At 41.2% G+C, this 22,570-nt stretch overlaps 1 protein-coding gene across 1 annotated transcript; it reads left to right on the top strand.

The window, feature by feature from the left end:
* Positions 1-4,276: 4,276 nt before the first annotated feature.
* LOC146375726 (disintegrin and metalloproteinase domain-containing protein 28-like) lies at positions 4,277-22,552 on the top strand. Its single transcript, XM_084946732.1, is given in 14 exon segments — positions 4,277-4,474; positions 4,683-4,745; positions 4,861-4,944; positions 10,959-11,128; positions 11,401-11,482; positions 12,187-12,320; positions 12,807-12,984; positions 15,521-15,610; positions 19,708-19,903; positions 19,989-20,094; positions 20,213-20,369; positions 20,462-20,542; positions 21,675-21,762; positions 21,861-22,552. Coding segments are annotated over 14 exon segments (1,737 nt in total). The 3' UTR covers positions 21,971-22,552.
* The last annotated feature ends 18 nt before the right edge of the window (positions 22,553-22,570 follow it).

Genomic DNA, 22,570 nt, shown 5'->3' with positions numbered 1-22,570 from the left:
TTGCAGTCATTTCCGTTGTCACACTTGTCACGCCACTGTAGAAACATAAAGTTTCACCATGTTTTCCAAATATAGATATTAAGTGTCTTGTAAGCTCTATGCAGCAGTTTGGACGCTAGTTCCTCAAACTCTGTCCTTCAACTACTGAACACTTGGAATTTTGTCTTGATGCATTCTCAATCATCCAGGAAAGTAAATCTCCAAAAGTTATAGCTATAGGTTGGCTAGATTTGTGTCCATGCACATCTTAGGAACAAAAAAAGTTTTTCTAATTTTTATGGCTCTCATTAATTTCACAAAGTTCCATTCACTGACACTAAAACCACTAAAGTGAATGACTGTCTCATAGTGACTGAGGTGACTTAACCCAAAAGTGAGAAGCAGCAGTTGTAAGGGGTAGACAATAAATCTTTAAAATGAAGCCAGAGATTAATTTTGTTATGATAAAATGCTTCATGACATGAAAGTCACAGCCTGTTTTTGTGATGTGACCCTATATAAATAAAACGGAATAGGAGGAATACGAGGTTTGATGCTTGATACCGACCTCAGAGTGCGATCATTATCTTAAAAAAACTAGTAGATGGTGGTATGTAAAAGCCTGTCACAGACGCAACAAGACGGTTTGTGAAATTTCTTTGCTAAAGACATCCTCCCAGTTAATTTTAGAGTTAAAGCCTGAGACCTCTAAGTCAGTCTATATGAGTCCTACTGTACTGTGAAGCGGACATCGTAGACTTTCTATTCATGCCACACTTCTGGGGGTTTGGCTAACAGAGCACAGGGAAAATGCTTTCACATTTTATGGTAATAAGCAAGGTTAAGTAACACATTATGACCCTGTTGCTAGAAATCTAATTGTTTCTTCAATTTGAGAGTCCTAACATGGATTTCCTAGCATTTCACGAATAGTTTTACCCCTTCCACAATAATAATAATAATAATAATAATAATAATAATAATAATAATAATAGTAACAATAATAATAATAATACATTTTATTTATAGGCACCTTTAAGACCCCTAAGGTCTCCTTACAATAGCACAAGAACAATAGCAATGATACAATATAGTAAAACATGGCAAAAAAAATTTAGACATAAGAGAAAAAAAGAGCATGAAAGTATAAAAGCCAGTATAAAAGCTGACCAACGTAAAACTGGACTAAGACAGAATCAGGTGTATGCAGTTTTGCATAGATGGGATTTGAGATGTGATTTAAAAGTGGTGAGAGAGTTTGTGTTGGAAGTGCATTCCAAAGTCTCGGGGCTGAACAACTAAAGGCTCTGAGTCCCATGGTAGTCAGGCGAGCAGGTGGAACAGACAGAAGGGAAGCTGAGGAAGAGCGAAGTGTACGATGGGGTGAGTATGTATGGAAAAGAGCAGATAAATATGGAGGAGCAAGGTTATGAAGCGCTTTGAAAGTAAGAAGCAGGATCTTGAAATTGACACGAAGGTGAACTGGAAGCCAATGGAGCTGTTTAAGAACAGGTTTTATATATTCAGTGGATGTAGTTCTGGAAATAATACGAGCAGCTGTATTTTGAACTTACTGCAATTTATGGAGGGATTTATGAGGAAGACCATAGAGAAGAGAATTACAGTAATCTAAACGAGATGTGACAAGAGCATTGACAAGTGTGGTGGTACTGTTTGGAGTGAGTGAAGGACGAGGCAGTTAATATTACGGAGATGAAAATAGGAAGACTGAGTGATATTATTTATATGTGCTGTGAAGGAAAAAAGTGCTATCGAGGATGACACCAAGACTCTTAAACATTGGAAGGTTGTGACAACAGAGTTACCAATGGATAATGAAAGATTTCAGGTTGGGACTGTTGGGTCAGTTTTGATTTCGTGCCTATTTAAAGGAATTCTGTTTTATTGCCATTAAGATTGAGAAAGTTGTGATATAAACCAGACCTTGATTTCAATTAAACAGTCAGAAATGAATGTGGGTGGGAGAGTAGCTGTGGGTTTGGAGGACAGGTAGAGCTGGGTGTCATCTGTGTACCAGTGAAACTGGATGTTATGCTTTCTGAAAATATTACCTAGGGGTAGGATATAAACAATAAAACGTAAAGGACCCAGGACAGAGCCTTGGGGTGCTCCAGAATTAACTGGAGTAGATCGTGATCTGTGAGTGAGTAATTAAAAAAACTGTAAACAGCCAGAGAGATAAGAGGTAAACCAGGCGACTACTGTACTATTTATGCCAATAAATGCTAATCTATGAAGAAGGATGTGGTGGGAGATAGTGTCAAAAGCTGCTGTAAGGTCAAGGAGAATGAGGATGGAGATGAGTCCAGAGTCAGCTGCAAGCAGAAGATCATTAGTGATTTTTACTAGAGCTTTTTCTGTAGTATGAAATGAATGTAAGCCAGACTGAAACTGTTCGTACACGTTATTTCCAGTGAGATGTCTATGAACCTGTGCAGCCACTATCTTTCCAGAATTTTGGCTAAGAAAGGCAGATTTGAAATTGGCCTGAGATTATTTAGATTGGAAGGGTCTGAGCCATTCTTTTTCAGTCCTGGAGTTATTATTGCAGTTTTAACAAAAGATGGAACAGAACCTGATATAAGAGAGGAGTGTACGATGTTAGCAATCAGTGGGCCAAGACAGGGGAGTGAGAGTTTAACAAGATTAGTCGGCAGTGGATCAAGTTTACACGATGATGACTATAACTTAGTAATTATGGAAGATAGCTGAATTATTGTAGTTCAAATTTGGTTAGAGAAGATAACAGTTGAGTAGAACAAAAAATGCAGATAGAACAATTGACCATATTACGGGACGGTGTTGGTGAAGATTCTCAATCCTGGTACAAAAAAAGTCCATAAATTTGTTGCAAAGTGCAGCAGAGTGTGTATGTATGGCAAAGGTATCTGGAGGTTTAACAATACTGTGTAATGTAGAAAACAAAGTGCGAGTGTTTCCTTCAGCGGATTCAATAATAGAAGTGGTCCACTCCTTATAGCTCTAGCCTGTCCCTCAGAAGTCATGGCTGGATGTTGAAAGCACTGGAGAAATCAAAGAACATGATCCTCACAGTGCTTCCAGGCTTCTCCAGGCGAGTCAGAGTTCGGTGCAGGAGGTAGATGATGGCGTCCTCCACCCCGATGCCAGGCTGGTAAGCAAACTACAGCAGATCCAATGAAGACCTCACCAGGGGGCACAGATGGTTTAGAACCAACCTCTTGAGGGTCTTCATCAGTTGTGATGTTAGGGCTATTGGCCTGTAGCTGCTGAGGTCCTTGGCATGGGAGGTCTTTGGTACCGGTACCACACAGGAGGTCTTCCACAGCTGTGGTACTTTCCCCAGCGACAGGCTCAGGTTGAACAGATATCCTAGGATGCCACACAGTTCATCTGTGCTGCATCTCAGGAGCCTGGAGCTGATGCCATTTGGACCTGCTGCCTTCCGCACCTTAATCTTGCAAAGCTCGTTCCTCATTTGAAGTGCTGAGATAGAAAGAGTGGATTTTGGGGGAGGGGGGTGTATGTTGGAGTCCACAGCATACACCCTCCTGGCTGGGAGCTGAGAGGTGTGAAGTCCTGAGATGAAAGACAGGCAGTGTCTGAAGATGAGAGAGATAGCTTCAGGGGGGACGATGCTGGGAGGGGTGGGTGGTTGATCAAACCTATTAAAATATTTATTTATGTCATTCACCCACCCCAAGTCTCCTGCAGCCTGGGGGTTGGTTTTTGTCCTGAGATTGTCTCCAGGCTGTTCCGAACCCCTCTGATGTTGTCCTGTTGCAGCTGCTCTTCCATCTTTCTTCTGTAGTTTTTCTTCCCTTGCCTTATCTTCCATTTCTGCTTTTTCTGGACAGCTCTCAGCTCCTGTTTGTCTCCAGATCTAAAGACTCTCTTCTTCTCCTTGAGGAGAGTCTTAATTTCAGGATTCATCCATGGCTTGTTGTTACAAAAACACCGTACCTTTATGATGGGTACGGCGTTGTCCACACAGAAGTTCATGTAATCTGTAAAGCAGTCTGTGATGCTGTTGAGGTCATCGTCTAGGGGGCTGCAGAGGTTTTCCCACACAGTAGAACGGAAACAGTCCCTCAGGACCTCTTCAGTCTCTGCCGACCATTTCCTTACTGTGCATTTCACAACTGGTTCTCTGTGTACTAGAGGTTTATACACAGGCTGGAGATGAAAACAACAGAAGAGAAAGTTTGGCCCAAATAAGTCTTTAGATGACAGTGGATAGGTTCCTGAGCTGAGTCAGCCTCACAGCAACATCTGAAAAATGAATGAACTAACCAGCATGATTTGGTTTAGGGGTTACTTCAGAACATCTGCTCAAAGGTACCTGATTGAACCACTATCCAGTGACGATGAGGGGGATCATGCCGTGATGACTTTTAATGAAAAGAACTTCACGCCTGCCGTGTGTGGGGTCACTAACACCAGCTGGAGTGATGACTATGAACCTCCAACAAGCCGCAGCCGCTCTAGATCAGGGGTAACACAATTAGTTTTGTCCTCTTCACCAGAGTTCCTCCAAGTCATGACCTCTGAAACCTTTTAGGTCTTCAAACTATCTAAGTTTAATGTGACAAATACTAATATATCCGTCAGTCTACCAATATTATTCTTATAATAACAAAGTTTAAGTAAGTCTTCATTTGTGTTGTTCTGTTTGAGTTATCCATATTAACATTTTTCTTCAGGGTATTTCTATTGTACAGCAGCAGAAATACGTTGAGCTCGTCCTTGTTGCTGATAACCGCGCGGTAAAATTAATCTTCTTTTATAACTTTTTCATTTTTTCCCCTTGGTTTGCAAAATTTGATTTCTATAAGAAACTGCTGAGAAGCAGGATGAGAAATTTGTCTTGTGGTGTTTCAGTATATGAAGATGAACAGGGATCAAAAGAAGATGAGACAGAGAATATTTGAGATTGTCAACTTTGTCGGATAATGATACAAGCTGGTCACGTGACGCGCTTGGCTAAGATGGCTGCCTGAGAGCACACTGCGCCCAAACCCCGTATATACTTCTGCTTAAATCGCAATCCAGAGATTTAAAATTGCACCATAATACATTGATAAGGTTTGCCTAGTGCTAATATGCCAAATGTTACTAGGAACTCCGTTAAATCCAGCGCTGGAGCTGGGGCGAGCAAAATGTCTTAACCAGTTAGTGCTAGCTGTGTTAGCCAAAAGGCTTCACCTCCATACGAAGACACGGAAGAGTCGGAGCCAGCGTGGGGTATCCCCGGGGAGCTGGCGAAGGAATTGGCCCGACTTTCAGCCCTTATAGTGGAAAAATCCGACGTCCATGATAAGAAACTGGAAGAAATACGAATCAGCACAAGCGCCACAGAGAGTAAGCTGGTAGACATAGTCAACAGGATCGGTCAGGTGGAAAATCGGCTTTGTTTCTTAGAAGACGAACATGAGAGACAAAAAGCTAACCCCACGGCTACGGTGGACGAAGTTGCAGTACTTCAGCAGAAGTTAGATGACATGGAAAATAGGGAATGGAGGAATAATCTGCGTTTTGTGGGGTTCCCCGAAGGCTGCGAGGAGATGGACGCGGGGAAGTTTCTGGAGGGAATCTTACCGAAGATTTTGAACCTGGTCCTTTCGCGGGGCCTGGAAATAGAAAGAGCACACCGAATTGGGGCTCCACCAAAGAGGTATGAAGGCGATCAACCTCCGCGAGCTAGACCACTCATAGCCAGATTCCTGAGATTCCAAGATCGTAATCGGGTCGCCGAGGCTGCCCGTCGCCTGGGGGATATCGTATGGGAAGGTCACCGTATAATGATCTTCCCGGACTACTCAAGGTTGCTGAGTGAGAAGCGGAATAAGTTCAATGAGTGCAAGAAGCTTCTGCACAACAAACGTATTGGTTTCTCCTTAATCTATCCAGCAGTGCTTGTTGTGAAAGCTCCTCAGGGATCCCGTCGCTTCAAGGACCATAAAAAAGCAATGACTTTCATTCGCTCTATGGTGTAAAACCGGTTTGTTTGCCTGTTCGTTTTTGTCCTTTTTTGTTGCTTTGTTTTTTCTTTTACCTGTCGTTTCTGTTTATTTTCTGGGTAGTAATATTCTCCTGTTTTTTTCTTTTTTTTTTCTTTTTTTTTCTGTGGATACCGAAGTACTGGAACAGCTTGTGGCTCCTGGTTTTATTAATGGAGTTTTGATTATGTTTAGAGAGAGATACAAATGATGATTATTACGTGCTCGTTTTCGTATTAAGGACTATTCTGGAGGTTTACTCCTCTTCTCTAAACTGAAATGGACACAAGGTGGAGCGGTGAGTTCATACCCTTAGGGGATTTATTGTACTTTGTCCACTCTTAGTGTTCTGTTTGTTAAATTGTATTATAAGCATTAAACTAGAACAAAGTTTGGAATGTATTTTTCTATAGATAAGACTGTAGATCCAGTCTATTCGATTGAGGGTTTTTTTGTTTTTTGTTTTTTTTCTCTCCTCCTTAGATTAAATTATGGGTTCAGCCTGGACTATCGGGGTATGGGAGAGCGGGGCTCAAGACAGTGGTAGTTAAGTGTATGATTACGGACTTTGGTAAGGGGGGAATCATTGCCTGGGGATCCCCGGCATGGTTGAGGTATTGTTTTAATAGTTTTGTTTTCTGTGGGTTTTTTTTTCTTTTATTAATTTTTGATGCCAAATTTGCTAGTCATTATTACAGGTTTCTGAACATCCCGCTTTATATGTACCTTAAAATTATCTATAAGTAGAAATAATCTAAGTATCATGAGCTGGAACGTCAAGGGCCTCAATAATCCCATTAAGAAAAACAAAATATTGTCCTTTATAAAATCTAAGAAGTGTGATGTTGCATTTGTTCAAGAGACCCACCTGTTGCCTCAAGATTCTCAGACGCTATGCCTGGGTTGGGTGGGATATGTAGGGGCAGCCAGTGGTACTAGTAAAAGCAGAGGAGTGGCCACTTTGATTGGTAAACATTTACAGTTTAAATGTATCCAAAAGAGTAAGGATGACGCTGGGAGAATGATGTTAATGTTGTGTGAAGTTCAAGGGAAGGCGGTCATCTTAGCTAATGTATATGCTCCTAACGTAGATGATCCATCCTTTTTTGGACAATTAGAGAAAAAAATATCTGACATGGGGGATTACCCTATTATTATGGGGGGGGATTTTAATGAGGTTATGGACCCGGTACTGGATCGGAGTTCCAGATCAGTCTATGCTTCTAGGGCTCATAGGGCCCTAAAAGGGCTGACTGAAGCGTGTGGCCTCATAGATGTGTGGAGGTTACAAAACCCCTCTGGAAGGGACTATACTTTTTTCTCCCCCCCTCACCATTCCTTCTCAAGGATAGATTTTTTTTTGGTATCCCAATCACTAATGCCTGCTGTTGTATCGAGTAATATTGGTACCATAATCCTCTCAGATCATAGCCCTGTTTATCTTCTCATGCTACTATCTAATGATACAGCTAGGACGCCTAGATGGAGACTTAATTCGACCCTTTTATTAGATGCAGCATTCAGAGAGTCGCTTCGATTACAAATCAGTCTGTATATAGAGACGAATGTCCCTACTGCCCCTTCAGCAGGAGTAGCATGGGAAGCACTAAAAGCTTTCCTGGGAGGCTATATAATACAGTATGCCTCATTTAAAAAGAGGGAAAATATTACTAAACTTCAAAATTTAGAACGTCAAATTAAACTTGCTGATTTAAAATTTAAAAATGATTGTTCTTCATTGAATTTGAATGAATTGACCAAGTTAAAATATGAATTTAATGCAATACTGTCACAAAAAGCTGAATTTTCTCTATTTCGTGCTAGACAAAAACACTTCGAGGAAGGGGATAAGGCCGGAAGGCTCTTAGCGAGATATATTAAACAGAGAGAGACTATGGCTGTGATCTCAGCTGTTAAAGATAATAATGGACGTCTTTTCTTTAAACCTAAAGAAATTAATACAATATTTAGTAACTTTTATAAAGATCTTTATAGCTCGGAATCAAGCATTTCAGAGAGTGATATAAAGAAATTTTTGTTATCTTTAAATCTTCCTAGGGTGACAGTGGATCAACTGAAATATTTGGACGCTCCCATTACCGTTGAAGAAATAGTGGGAGTTATTAAACACCTGCCCTCTGATAAAGCACCAGGCCTGGACGGATATACGGCTGAGTTTTATAAATCCTTTCCAGAAGATCTAGCGCCACTGCTTTTAAACACTTATAACGAATCTTTTCAAGAGGGTAGGCTCCCACCTTCACTATGTGAAGCCATCATTACACTTATCCTAAAGAAGGATAAGGACCCCACTGACTGTAAAAGCTACAGACCGATAAGTCTAACCTCCTATGATAGTAAGATTTTATCTAAAATTCTGGCTAATCGATTAAACCGGGTAATAACCTCTCTTGTACATGTAGATCAAGTTGGTTTCATAAGCTCACGCTCTTCAGCTGATAATATTAGGAGGTTAATTGATATTATGTGGGCAGTTCAGGACAGCCATTCTCCCATAGCTGCGATTTCGCTGGATGCCGAAAAGGCATTCGACAGAGTCGAGTGGAGATATTTATTTGCTACTTTAGAGTGTTTCGGTTTTACCAAAAGCTTTATTAATTGGATTCAGCTTATATATGTACACCCCAAGGCATCAGTACTCACAAATGGAATAATAGGGCCTTCTTTTGAACTAGGTAGAGGAACCAGGCAGGGGGATCCCCTCTCTCCACTTCTTTTTGCTCTGGCCCTTGAGCCGTTGGCAGTGGCTATTCATAGGGAGCCCAATTTTCCAGGTGTCAGTATAGGGAGAGACTGTCATAAATTGATGTTGTACGCCGATGACATTTTGCTTTTTATATCAGACCCAAAAAAGTCTTTAAACTCCTTGCAGGCAATAATAAATACGTTTTCAGCTATTTCTGGCTATAAGGTGAATTGGACCAAATCAGAGGCCCTTCCATTAACTAGTTATTGTCCTAGGTCACTTTTTCAAACCGGTATGTTTTCCTGGCCTCAGAAGGGCATTAAGTATTTAGGCATCACCTTCCCGCCTCATTTGTCAGACCTGATAAAGATAAATTTTGAACCTTTACTCAGCGATATGAAAATTAATATTGATCGTTGGTCTCAGATGTATCTCTCAATGTGGGGAAAGGTAAACGTAATCAAAATGGTATGTACACCTAAGTTCAATTATTTGTTGCAGGCTCTACCAATCCATGTTCCTTTGAAATACACCAAACAGTTTGACCAGCTCTGTAAGTCATTTATATGGAATAATAAAAAGCCTAGATTGAATCTGAGAAAACTGCAGAAACCAGTGGACAGAGGTGGGTTAGGGATGCCTAATCTACTTTTATATCATTATGCTTTTTCTCTTCGGCATTTGGCACATTGGTTCTTACCCCCTGAGAAAGCACCTCCTTGGTTTTCCATTGAAAGTACTCCTTGCTCGCCATTTACACCATTATATAGCTTATCAACAAATTTGTCCCCCCGTATCCAATCACATCCAGTACTTTCTCATTTGAAAGAAGTATGGAAAAGAATGTCCAAATTATTCAAATTTGATCCATATCTTAACCAATCTGCTGGTATTTGGTATAACCCCAAACTTTCTATTGCTAAACTACCCTTCTTTTGGAAGCTCTGGTTTCAGAAAGGTATAACAGTGTTGGGGGATCTTTACGAAAATAGTATATTTAAATCATATGGAAAACTTGCAGAAGAATTTGATTTACCTAGACAGGAATTTTGGAAATATCTACAACTAAGACATTTGATGGCCAATACATGTGGTTCATTCGCAAAGTTCCCTTTAAGCTGCGACTTTCTGGAGGAAATAAAAAAAACCTTTGGGCGTGGACAAGAGGCATCAGCTTATTACAAAATGCTTTTATTAGCTTCTGATCCTAACACACTGTCCCTCAAAAGAACGTGGGAAATGGACTTAAATCTCAACTTTACAGTGGAGGAATGGAATGGCATCCTCAGGAATCTGAAAAAAATGTCACGCGAATTACGTTCAAGATTGGTTCAATTTAAGATTTTAAATAGAGTATACTGGACACCCTCACGGTTGCATAGGGTGGGTCTAGCGACTGATGATGCATGCTGGAAATGCCAGCAAGGAAGTGGCACACTTTTACATTTGCTTTGGGGGTGCTCCAAAGTCCAAGATTATTGGATTCATATTCACACTGTAGTAGAGAAGGTTGTAGGTCAAGGGGTCCCATTTATGAACAGTCTTTATGTATTAGGAGACCCTTCAGCTTTGAGTCACTTATCCACTTCTCTTGCTCATTGGGTACAAACGGCGATTATGCTGGGGAGGAAGCTGCTGGTGAAAGAGTGGAAGGCCTCATCGCCTCCTACCTTCTCTCAGTGGTATATCTCTTTGGGACAAGTGGCAGCTTACGAAAGATTATCATATAGACTGCTAAATAGACTGGACGATTATAATGATAAGTGGGCTAATTACTTTTTACATACAGGTCAGTGACGTATCCGGCTAAAGTAGTTAAGGTCGGACTAAATAGGATAGCTGTAAACTGGTCTATGTGAAATGTTGGCATCACCTTTTTTTTTTTTTTTTTTTTTTTTTTTTTGGGATGGAAATATGCATTGATTCTCAATTTGTTCTGTTGTTGTTACTGGGAATGTCCATTCTGCTATTTTTTGGGTGTTTTTTTTTTTTTTGGGGGGGGGGGGGGGGGAGGTCTGGGTTTTTTGTTTTTTTTTGGGGGGGGGGGGGGGGGGGGGGGTTGTGTTTTTTTTTGGTTTTTTGTGTATATTAAAATTTAATAAAGTTTGAGTCATAAAAAAGAGATTGTCAACTTTGTCAACATGGTGAGTCTGTTTTTTTGCTATTTCTATACAGATTCCATACCAATACAGACACACTGTACAACATACTGTTCTGCTGTAGCTGCTAGCAGTTGGAGTATAATGTTACATCCCCAATGTTGTCTTCTTCAGGTCTACAAACCTCTGAGGACCTTTATTGCTCTGGTGGGGTTGGAGATATGGACAATTGGTGACCTGATCTCTGTGACCCCCCCAGCAGGGGAAAACCTGGATGCTTTCATGAAGTGGAGAAACTCTGAGCTGGTGACCAGGATAAAACATGACAATGCACATCTTATAAGGTATGAATAGATTCTATAAGTAGAATCAGTCAGACTCAAATCATGTGGAGCAAAATGTCTCCTACTTTCAACAGTAACCGAGCAGGAAAGAGAAAACAAATTTCCGAAATCTGAGTTGTGAGTATCCACCTCCACATTCCACATTCAGGAAAGTTCACAGTAGCTAATCTAGTAACATTAACGACCTTTGGCAGTGGGGGGTGTTATTGAAAATATAAGTGAGTAGATGGATGATATGAATCCTGGATATGAATTTAAGGCTTATCTTTCAGTGGTATCGACTTTGAAGGAGCAACTGTGGGTCTTGCTTTCATCGGGACTCTCTGTTCTGGTCACTCTGTCGGCGTAGTACAGGTGAGGTGTTCTAGGAGGATAGGAAGACTTTAATCCATATACTTACCTCTGTGATATTTTGAGACCAGTGTCTTTTGGTGTGTAGCTTATGTTGCAAAGTCTAAATCATATTGAGGCTGATGGTCTTCTGATTCTTGCCATACTCATGCAATACTTATTGAGTTACCCAGTGAAATATATTAAATTAATAGGAATCAAATTTAATTCAGGCATTCATGGTCCCCAGATGATGTATCTCACTGACTTCATAACTTCTGCTCTTGCTTAATGGTGTGGTAAATAATTGTTAATTTTGGAAACATGTTCCTAAATCCATGGGATTATTTCAGATATTTAGTTCATTCATTCATTTGCCCCTCAAAAATCAACTTATTTGTTCATCTGATACTTGTGACCAAATGCCAGAGAAAACTAATGACATTTCCATCATTCCATTACCAATATGTAGTGACCACTTCCTGCTAAAAGAGAAAAACTAAATTAAATGAGTGAAACTGAACAAAGTTTATGATCTAGATCTAGACTCAAAACTGAGTCCAAGTCTTTTTTGCACATTGGTCAGAGAAATTAGCAAGATCTTCAAAACTGCATTGCAGTACTATCAAACTCATTCTTTGACTAACCAATCAGTTTTGAGCTTTGATCTATCTTGTCATTAGTGAACTTTTACTTTTACTTTACTTCTTGTGCTTCATTTTTTTTAGGATCACAGTGACCAAGCCATTGCAGTGGGAGCAACACTGGCTCATGAGATGGGCCACAACCTGGGCATGAACCACAATGACTCCAGTGGTTGTTTATGTTCTTAGGATAGCTGCATCATGGCAGCAGCCCTCAGGTAAGAAAAGCTGTTGAACGCAGACTCTTTGTCAAGTCAAAGGGTTGCTCGCCCATTTACGAGTGGCACCATTGTTTACTGTTGGTCTGTGTATGGAAGACTGTTAATTTTTGTATATGGTTGTGGGAAAACCTGGTTGTAAAATATTATTGTCTAGTGGACTTAAGTTCTAATGCAGATTGGCCATTTGACTTAACACTTTTAAAATGAGTATCCTTTAAGTTTGTGTGTAGGACGGTTAAAGCAGATCACTGCTACTGATGTGTTTCTAGTTGTGATAGAAATGAACATTTTACATTAAATTAGAGCAGGGGATGTTAATAAGGGTTGGATTGCTCATGATATTCACAGATGTGTGATAACTAACTAAACCCCCCACCCCCCCCCCCACCCCCCACACACACACACACACAAAAAAGATCTGCCTGGTTATTGAATGAAATCCAGTTAAACACCTTGGTAGATAATGTGTTTGTTCCTCTTCAGCTGGAAAACTCCTCGAAGCTTCAGTAGCTGCAGCAGCAGCAACTATGAAAAGTACCTAACAAGCCGCAGCCCCAGCTGTCTGCTGGACAAACCAGACTACAAGAGTGTCGTGGCTCCCGCGGTCTGTGGAAACGGCTTCAAAGAGGAAGGAGAGCAGTGCGACTGTGGTTCCGTGCAGGTAAGTAAGCACATCAGCTGCTTAAAAGTTTTATTGTGTAGCAAGTTGATCTGATCTGCAAGCTGTTGATGATCTGATCTGGTGAAGGAGAACTTTTATTTTTCATTCAGTTCAGTTTTATTCATTTAACAGCAAATCACAAGAACAGCTGTCTGAAGGGACTATATTTTGTAAAATAAAGATCTTATAACAACACAGCGAAAACCCCAACAATCAAATAACTGCCTATGAGCAAACATTTGGCAACAGTGGGAGTGAAAACCCCTTTTTAACAGGAGGAAAGCCCTCAGCAGCCTAGGCCTATTGTAGCTCCACAAACTTCTCTTTCTTGATGTTTTGCTGGCCTCTCACTCACAGAGACTAGTTTGATAAACAGTGTAGCAGTACAAATGTTTTTATTACTATTATGCTATGATTCTGATCTGTGTCTGTGCACGCTCAGGTCTGAAATGGCTTCTGCCTTACAGCTATTGATTTCTCAGAATGGAATTCAGCTCCATGTTTCCTTTGTCTGATCTTGACTCTTTTAATGAGGTGCTTGCTGTGAGGCGATGTGAGAAAAACAGCTTTCTGATGCACACCAGATATGTACCTTCTATGAAATAACGAATGGGCCTGAGCCTGTGCATTCAGACACACATATATTTTTTTCAAGTCCCAGTATTCAACTGACTTCTACCAGAAGCTGAAGAACTGCTGATTTATTTTTTTTATTTTGCATTATTACTTGGAATATGTACTTAACACTTTTATGTACCTGTATAGAAATATAGTGAAAGTATAGCTGTGTGTAACAGATGAACAGTTTGTAGTTTTCGGTGAAAAGAAAATTACAGTCAGAGTGATGTTTAGACCTGTTTTCACCTCTGCTGGAATTCAACAAGGAGAGATCATTAGAAGGAACTGAACTAGTGCTGTCAAAATTAACGCATTAACGCAAATTAATCCGCCATCAAGATCAACACGATTAAAATTTTTAACGCAATTAAAGCATCTGGAGTGCAGAATGACTCAAAATCCCCGAAATGCTTCTGTCAACGCATTTCAGGCAGTTTGTCCAAGTAGAGTTACCTTCGCACATGCGCAAATGGGCAGTTGATCTGGTAGTGACGGGCAGCTGAACCAATAAACTCAATATGGAAGATGATAAACGCACATTGGCCCTCTCGATGGGAAATTTGAGTATTAAAAAAATAACAAGACGGAACAGTCGACAGACATAAAGTATTATGCACATTGTGCAAGAAGGAATTTTCTTTTAAGCACTTCCAGCTTAAAATATCACATTGACGCGTCACCCAGCTTGCGACAAACCACTCACGGAGCATCGGGGACTGAGTAAGTCTAAATATTGACTGACACTATGGCCAAATCGACCTATAAATATCATTGAGAACACGTGCTTTACATAACTTTGGTTCCTCGTTTCAAGGACTTGAAGTGCCTCCCCAAGAGTGACAGAGAGAGAGGATAAATGTTTACAGAGTTTTTTGTTAAAATGAATGTGCAAGATGTTCAATAAACATGTTAAGTGTGTATATCTTCCCTTTTTTCTCGAGTCTGTTTGCTCATGCAAAATGAAATGCGATTAATATAGAATAAAAATGAATGACATTTAATCATGATTAATCAAAATCAATCCACAGTAACCCAGTGATGAATCTGATTGAACATTTTAATTGTTTGACAGCACTAATATATATTTTATATTAGTGTATACTTACCTATTAAAAAGTTGTATTTCACAGGAGGGAAGAGAACGATCAGTCCATTTGTCCGGAAGCAGCACTGGAGAGACAGAATTGAATAATCAAGAGAAAATGTGTGTCTTGTGGAGTGACATGAATGAGATTCATCAGCTGAGCAACGCATGTAATGATTTAGGATGTGTAAAATTCCCAGACTCTCCACACATGGCTGAACTGATTGGTTTCCCATCTTAGAGGAGACGTGTATGAGACGCATTAAGGATTGTAATTTGAAGTGAAAATTGATCAAAGGTGGTACTTTTGAGATGAAATCAATTTTATATCTGAATGTTTACAGACGAGCAACTTCATCAAAGCCATGCTAAACATGCTCAGATCAATGCCATGGCAGCTGTGTTGCACAGAAGGTTTTTTTTGTTTTGTTTTTCCCTTGACTGTGGTTATATTGAAAACACAGATTTTAAATGATAAGTTTGTGGTATTTTGTGTACAACACTTTCTTACATGTTTGGTCTTATACCACAAAAGTTCCTGAAAATCAAGTAATAAGGAAGTAGAAAGTAGAAACTAAGAACAGTGATTAAACACTATAGCGGTGACACTTGACATTGCTTTTAGTAGTATGAAAATCGTGATGTGTGATCATGAGGCCAGCGGAAACCCACAGTGGAAATCATTCATCAGGTTCTTTTCTATGTGTCAATAAACCATGAAACCTAGCGATAAAGATCCCTCACGGGAACAGAGCAAACAGATTTTTAATAATGCATCCCAGCAGTAAGACCTAACAGCAGCCTGATGAGTTCTAATATATGTTGTCCCCGTAGGAGTGCACCAATCCCTGCTGCAACGCCATCACCTGCACCCTGAAAGAGGGTTCACAATGTGCTGAAGGCGAGTGCTGTGAGAACTGTAAGGTGAGTCAGTAAGAAGACCGATCAGTGTAACTGGTGTCACTAACGCTACGTTCACACTGCAGGCGAAAGCGCATCAAATCCGATTTTTTTTTTTGACCCTATGTGACCCATATCCGATCATGGTATGACAGTGTGAACGGCGCAAATCCGATATTTTCAAATCCGATCTGGGTCACTTTCGTATGTGGTACTGAATCCGATACATATCCGATGTTTTAGAAAGCGACTGCTGTTTGAACGGTCAGGTCACATTAAATCCGTCTTTTACGTCACTGACACAAGACAGACGCTAATTATCAGCGCCGGAGAAGCTCTGGGTCTAAACAGAGCGCTTTGTGTGTGACATCTTCTTTTGCGCATGCGGGCCGCTTTGAGGGTTCACACTAGAGCGCGTTTGCTGTCGCATTTTATTTGTAGTGTGAACAAGCAGACAAAAAAATCGGATTTGATCAAAAAATCGGAATTGAGCATTAAGACCTGCAATGTGAACGTAGCCTTATTTTCTCTTCCGGCGCCGCTCCAGGCAGCCAGTATCAGCAGCTTCGACCTGACCGAGTCCTTTTTTCTCTTTGTTGTTATTGTGTTTCTTGTTCTTGTTTTTATATTGTGGACTGTACTACTCCACAATGGAGCTCAGAATTTTATGGACAATTGTGTTTTTTCTCACATTTTTTACGGTATCTGTGTCCAGAGAGCGTGTACTGGCCTCGTAGAACCGCTTTGTACTGTCCAGGAGTTACACACCTCCACACAAAAGTCACTGATGCCAGAGTGGGTTTAGACTTCGCTTTATATGGCAGGTGTGAAAATGTAATAACAAACTACAGTGTATATGAGTGACAAACTAAAATAATTACTTGACGAGCTGCGTAACCATGTGCTAATGCTAACAGCAAATAACCGCCATAAATTAGCCTGCGTAATACAGCATTTAAGTAACTGCTATTAATTAACATAAAGTGCCAAACAATAACGCATACTCACAGGGAATGCCTTTTCATGAATAGAACACATGTTAGTCAGTCGATTGTCTTTCTGACTCTTCTCCTGTCCACGCACGGACCATGCCTTTCTTTTAAAGGGCCAGCACACTAACCAAACAAAAAAAAACATGTACAAAATTGACAATAGTCAGAAGAGAGCGCGTGGAGGTCCGACCTCCCATTGTTTACAGCAGGGATCAGCTGTTAGCCCTCAGGGTCTCCGCTGTTCTGCCTACTGCCAAGCGAGCCAACAGAGCAGCTGCAACAGGTCAACATCAGAGGGGTTTGGAAGAGCCTGAAGACAATCTCAGGACAAAAACCAACCCCCAGGCTGCAGGAGACTTGGGGTGGGTGAATGACATAAATAAATATTTTAATAGGTTTGATCAACCACCCACCCCTCCCAGCATCGTCCCCCCTGAAGCCATCTCCCTCATCTTCAGACACTGCCTGTCTTTCATCTCAGGACTTCACACCTCTCAGCTCCCAGCCAGGAGGGTGTATGCTGTGGACTCCAACATACACCCCCCTCCCCCAAAATCCACTCTTTCTATCTCAGCACTTCAAATGAGGAACGAGCTTTGCAAGATTAAGGTGCGGAAGGCAGCAGGTCCAAATGGCATCAGCTCCAGGCTCCTGAGATGCAGCGCAGATGAACTGTGTGGCCTCCTAGGATATCTGTTCAACCTGAGCCTGTCGCTGGGGAAAGTACCACAGCTGTGGAAGACCTCCTGTGTGGTACCGGTACCAAAGACCTCCCATGCCAAGGACCTCAGCAGCTACAGGCCGGTAGCCCTGACATCACATCTGATGAAGACCCTCGAGACGTTGGTTCTAAACCATCTGTGCCCCCTGGTGAGGTCTTCATTGGATCTGCTGTAGTTTGCTTACCAGCCTGGCATCGGGGTGGAGGACGCCATCATCTACCTCCTGCACCGAACTCTGACTCGCCTGGAGAAGCCTGGAAGCACTGTGAGGATTGTGTTCTTTGATTTCTCCAGTGCTTTCAACATCCAGCCATGACTTCTGAGGGACAGGCTGGAGCTATAAGGAGTGGACCACCACATGTCCCAGTGGATACTGGACTACCTCACGGGACGCCCACAGTATATGAGGACACAGGGCTGTGTCTCTGACACGCTGGTCTGCAGTACGGGGGCCCCACAGGGAACTGTGCTGGCACTGTTCCTCTTCACCCTCTACACTGCAGACTTCTCCATCAACTCCCCACGCTGCCACCTACAGAAGTTCTCTGACGACTCTGCCATAGTCGGCCTCATCACAGGTGAGGACGGCTCAGAGTACAGACAGTGGACTCTGGACTTTGTGGACTGGTGCCTGCAGAACCACCTGCCGGGAAAACCAAGGAGTTGGTGGTGGACTTCAGGAGACGCAGACCGACCACACTGACACCGGTGAACATCCAGGGAGTGGACATTGAGATAGTGGACTCGTATAGGTACCTGGGTGTTCACCTGAATAATAAACTGGACTGGAGCCACAACACTGATGCTCTTTACAGGAAGGGTCAGAGCAGAGTCTACCTGCTGAGGCAGCTCAGGTCATTTGGAGTCCAGGGAGCGCTTTTAAAGACCTTCTATGACTCTGTGATGGCACCTGTCATTTTTTACAGTGTTGTACTTTGGACCAGCAGTTTATCTGCAGCTGAGAGGAAGAGGTTGGACAAACTCATCAGGAAGGCCAGCTCTGTTCTAGGATGCACCCTCGACCCAGTGCAGGTGGTGGGAGACAGAAGGACTCTGGACAAAATAACATCTCTGATGGACAGAGTCTCCCACCCCATGCATGTGAATGTTGCTGAACTGCAGAGCTCCTTCAGTGAAAGACTGCTGCATCCTAGATGCACGAAGGAGCGTTTCCGCAGGTCCTTCCTCCCTGTCAGACTGTACAATCAAAACTGCTCCCAACAAACATAGATGTTTACATCAGTGCTGTAACTTGCACTATCTTATCAACCAATTCACACTACAACCTGGGGTTGCCTCTTATCTGTATTTAATTTTATTTAATATTAATAACTGTACTGTTACATCCCCCCCCCCCCCCCCCCCCCCCACCATGGTGGAGGCAAAGGTAGGAAGGAGACAGCAACACTGGACAACCACAATCAATGAAGGAGAAGGGACAACAGGACAATTAAGAATCAGGCAGGATTTATTGGTTGCTTGCCTTGATAGTCAAACTTAACAAATGAAAAAGGTGGGGGAGGAGGACTGGGCGGTTGAGCCAAATCAAAGAAATTAATAAAACAAAAAGCGGTCGATAGCTTCCAGGGCCTAACTAAAACAAAAATGCAAAACAAAAGGCCTACCTAGCTACTCGACAAAAGGTCAGTGAAAACATACAAAAGTGGCATCAACCGAATAACCTAGTGTGTAACAGTTTAAAACTGCAGCCAGTGTATAGGGTACCCCAGCTTACCTGTCCAGCCTCCCACCACACACAATACAAAGAAGCCTTCACACAAATGTTTGTCATAAAGCAGAAGCCAGCAGCCACTAGCTGGCCAGGGAGCTGCTCATTTGTAGTGATCCTCGGAGAGTGATTGGCCAACTGTGCCCAGACCAGCCAATAGACACATGCAAATCAACTTTGAATTGGCCAATAGGTTGAGGCTTGACACCTGAAAGATAAAAAGAACACAAAAGCAAAGCCACATCTCTTGGCACGTAACAGTACAGTACTACCCTTAATGTAAATATGTAGAAAAAAAAAATTGTGTATGTTTCTGTTCTGTGTCCTGTTCACTGTTTGTTTGTACATGTGTTTTTCTTGCTGCTGTTACAATCAAATTTCCCCTTGTGGGACAATAAAGGATTATTCTTTTCTTTTCTTTTCTTTATTTATTTTCATCCCTGGAAGTCTCTCCTCTGGCTGTAGTGATCCAGTTGTTTGCTCAGCTACAGTCCTCAAGTAATTAGAGGATATTGCAAATGTTTGAACCAACACCACAGTATTGCATTTTGGTATTTTGTTTACAGTGCTCACGCAGTCAGAGTGTTTGACATAGCGCTGGAAATTTTAATCATATAACACTTTAAGAAAAACAATGTTTTAGATAACTTACACGTTGATGGTATATGCTCGGCACAGATCTTGCCTACCTCCAGACAGTGCCGCGCAAAGCAGGATGACTGTGATCTGGCAGAGTACTGTGATGGGAAGAGCACGACCTGTCCGGAGGATGTGTTTGCTGTGAATGGGCTCCCATGTGATGGAGGCCAAGGGTACTGCTACAACGGTCAGTGTCCACAGAGACCTAAGCAGTGTGTCAAGATGTATGGATCAGGTGAGTATCCTGCCAATATGCATACGGATGTATGTGAAAGTCATATGGAGAGTTAGGTTTTTATGCAATCTCCTGCTGCTATCAGCTGCTAAGGAGGCCAAACGAGGATGCTATAACTACAACACCAGAGGAGTCTACTATGGCTTCTGCAAACGCCCCTCAAATAATCAGTTCATCCCCTGTCAGCAAGAGTGAGTCCCAGTAGAACGTACAGGGCAACAGTTGCTCTGCAGCTGGCCCTTATTTTGATTCTTCGTTCTTCACATCAACCAAACATGATCAGAAACAAACACTGTCTTTCTTTTGCAGAGATGTTCTTTGTGGAAAGCTCTTCTGTGAAGGCGGTAATGTCAACCCAAACTATGGCCGGATGGTCACCATCGGCACATGCAAGGCAGCGTTCTTCTCAGACACCACCGGTGACCAAGGCCAGGTGGAAACGGGGACTAAATGTGGAGATGGAAAGGTAGCAGGCTTCCTGAATCCACTTTTTTCTTACTGCATCAACAGTGTAGAACAAAATAAAGTTAAATATATGTCTGACTTGTCTTTTCCAAGGTGTGCAGCCAGAATCAGTGTGTAGATCTGCAGACGGCATACAGAAACACCAACTGTTCAGCAAAATGCCCAGGCCATGCTGTGAGTACATGATGACACCAAAAACTGATCCATTGAGGTGGAACTGATTTATAACAGTTTTGTGCTGGACTACATATTCTGGTATTTTCATTATTAGTTCATCTGTTTTCAAAAAGTTATTAAGAGGAGAAGCTGCGTACCCTCATAGTTGTGAACAGGGTTCTAAAGCTTTTAAAGACTTTAATGCCGCTAAGAGTGAAATTTAAGATCAACTTTACAAAATCAAAGGGTTAAAAGTAGTTTTTGTGTGATTTCTCGGTGCAAAGTTTAACTAAGTCCTTTGCTAGTGAGGGGCAGCTAATCCAACATATCCATGTTTAAAATGTAGCTTATGTGTGAAAGGTGAATGGAGTCACTGTCATAGCCTGCATTGAGTTTTGGACTTAATGTTTTATAACTTCAATCTTAATGGGGTCATACTGGTCATATTTAGCCCTATAAAGACAAAGACACCCTTTTAAGGCATCCCTGAAATGCTAATGTGAGATATACAACCATGCCCAAACTTACTCATGTAGACTTTTGTAGAACCACATGCAAACATTTGCAACTGCAGTGCAAATATGCACTGAATGAAGTGTGCGATTTGTAAGTTATTTTAAAAAATGGATATAACAAATCGCTTTTGAAAAGTGACTGTTCTGAGAAAAACAAATCATAAACGTCCAATATCCAAAGTAGTTTGGGAAGTTTTCTTAATATTAAGGTCTTGTATTACTTTTTACTCGGTGCCTTTTAATTGGCTCTGCAAAAACTCTGTTAAACTTTGAGCCCCAAAAAATCTTTAATTTAGCTATATTTTATAAGAATAACTGATGCCTAGCATCTTATACATATTTTACCTATAGTCTATCCAAAACTAAATAAAACTAGAGTCAGTTGGTCAGAAGCTAAAGTGATGTAGGGATACTATGTTACTATGAACAGAATATGCAAGAAAAGTCCAAGTAATTCAAATTTGGCCAAATCTAGTTAATTACATGCCACCAGTTATACTGGGCATGCAGTGTTTTATATTACTTAAATTCAAAAGGTAGGTCAGTGTTTTTGTTGTTGTTTTTTAAATAAAGCATATTCACTGAAGTGTATTTTTTAAGACTAATAATGGCAACATCTTCTTTGTGCTTTCCAGGTGTGCAACCACAAAAGTGAGTGCCAGTGCGAGCCTGGGTGGATGCTTCCTAACTGTGACTCAGTGGACACAGCTTTTAGTGGTACTGGTAAGAGTCATCTACTTCAGTCTACAGATTAAGTTCAATTTACTGTGTCATGTTGCAGAACTACAACCCAAGGAAACCGATTTTTTCTGTCTCTGTAGGAAAAACTATTGTCATTGCAGTCAAGTTTACACTAGTGGTCCTAGGCATCATTGCTGCCATCGCAGGAATCATCTGGAAAAAGCGGCAAAGTCCCATCCTGCTAACGTGAGTAATCATGACCGCAATCATGACCCCTCTCATGGAGAGTGCCATGCTCTGTTGCACTCTACAGTGAATGCACTCAGAGATCTTAAAGACTGCACTTACCCCACCAGCTGAACATTATGAAGCACCCTAAGTGTTTGCTTTGTTAATATTTTAAACCATGCTTTCTCTTATGACACTGTAAAAGTTTGAGTTGTATTTATATTTTTATCTAAATGTACATATTTATCTACTTTGTTTACAAAATCAGACTTCTGCATGAGTAGAGAAAGAACAAAAGCATGATGCCAAATGAGCTTCTTATTGGTGCCTTTTTAGAAACAGGACCACTAAACGTGTATACAAGATTAGGTCTCACATGCAAGTGGTAAGACACATATCAATTTGCCACACCATTAAAATGAACGACTGTGATGTTTTTAATGTTGATGTTGTATAATTCTTCTTAATTCTTATATTGAAACATTTTGTTTTACATTTATTCGCATTATGGTTGTTTCCCAATATATTTTACTATATTATTGTCCTGCTGTATACTTTGTCCTATTACTTTGTAAAGCGGGGCCATGCTGTACAAAGATGAAATAAAATTGTTTAAGTGACT

This window comes from Perissodus microlepis, chromosome 12 (assembly GCF_051167445.1).
Source record: "Perissodus microlepis isolate ML-2025 ecotype Zambia chromosome 12, ASM5116744v1, whole genome shotgun sequence".
NCBI lineage: Eukaryota > Metazoa > Chordata > Actinopteri > Cichliformes > Cichlidae > Perissodus > Perissodus microlepis.
The sequence above is the reverse complement of the archived record's forward strand: the minus strand, read 5'-3'. Positions and strand labels throughout refer to the sequence as shown.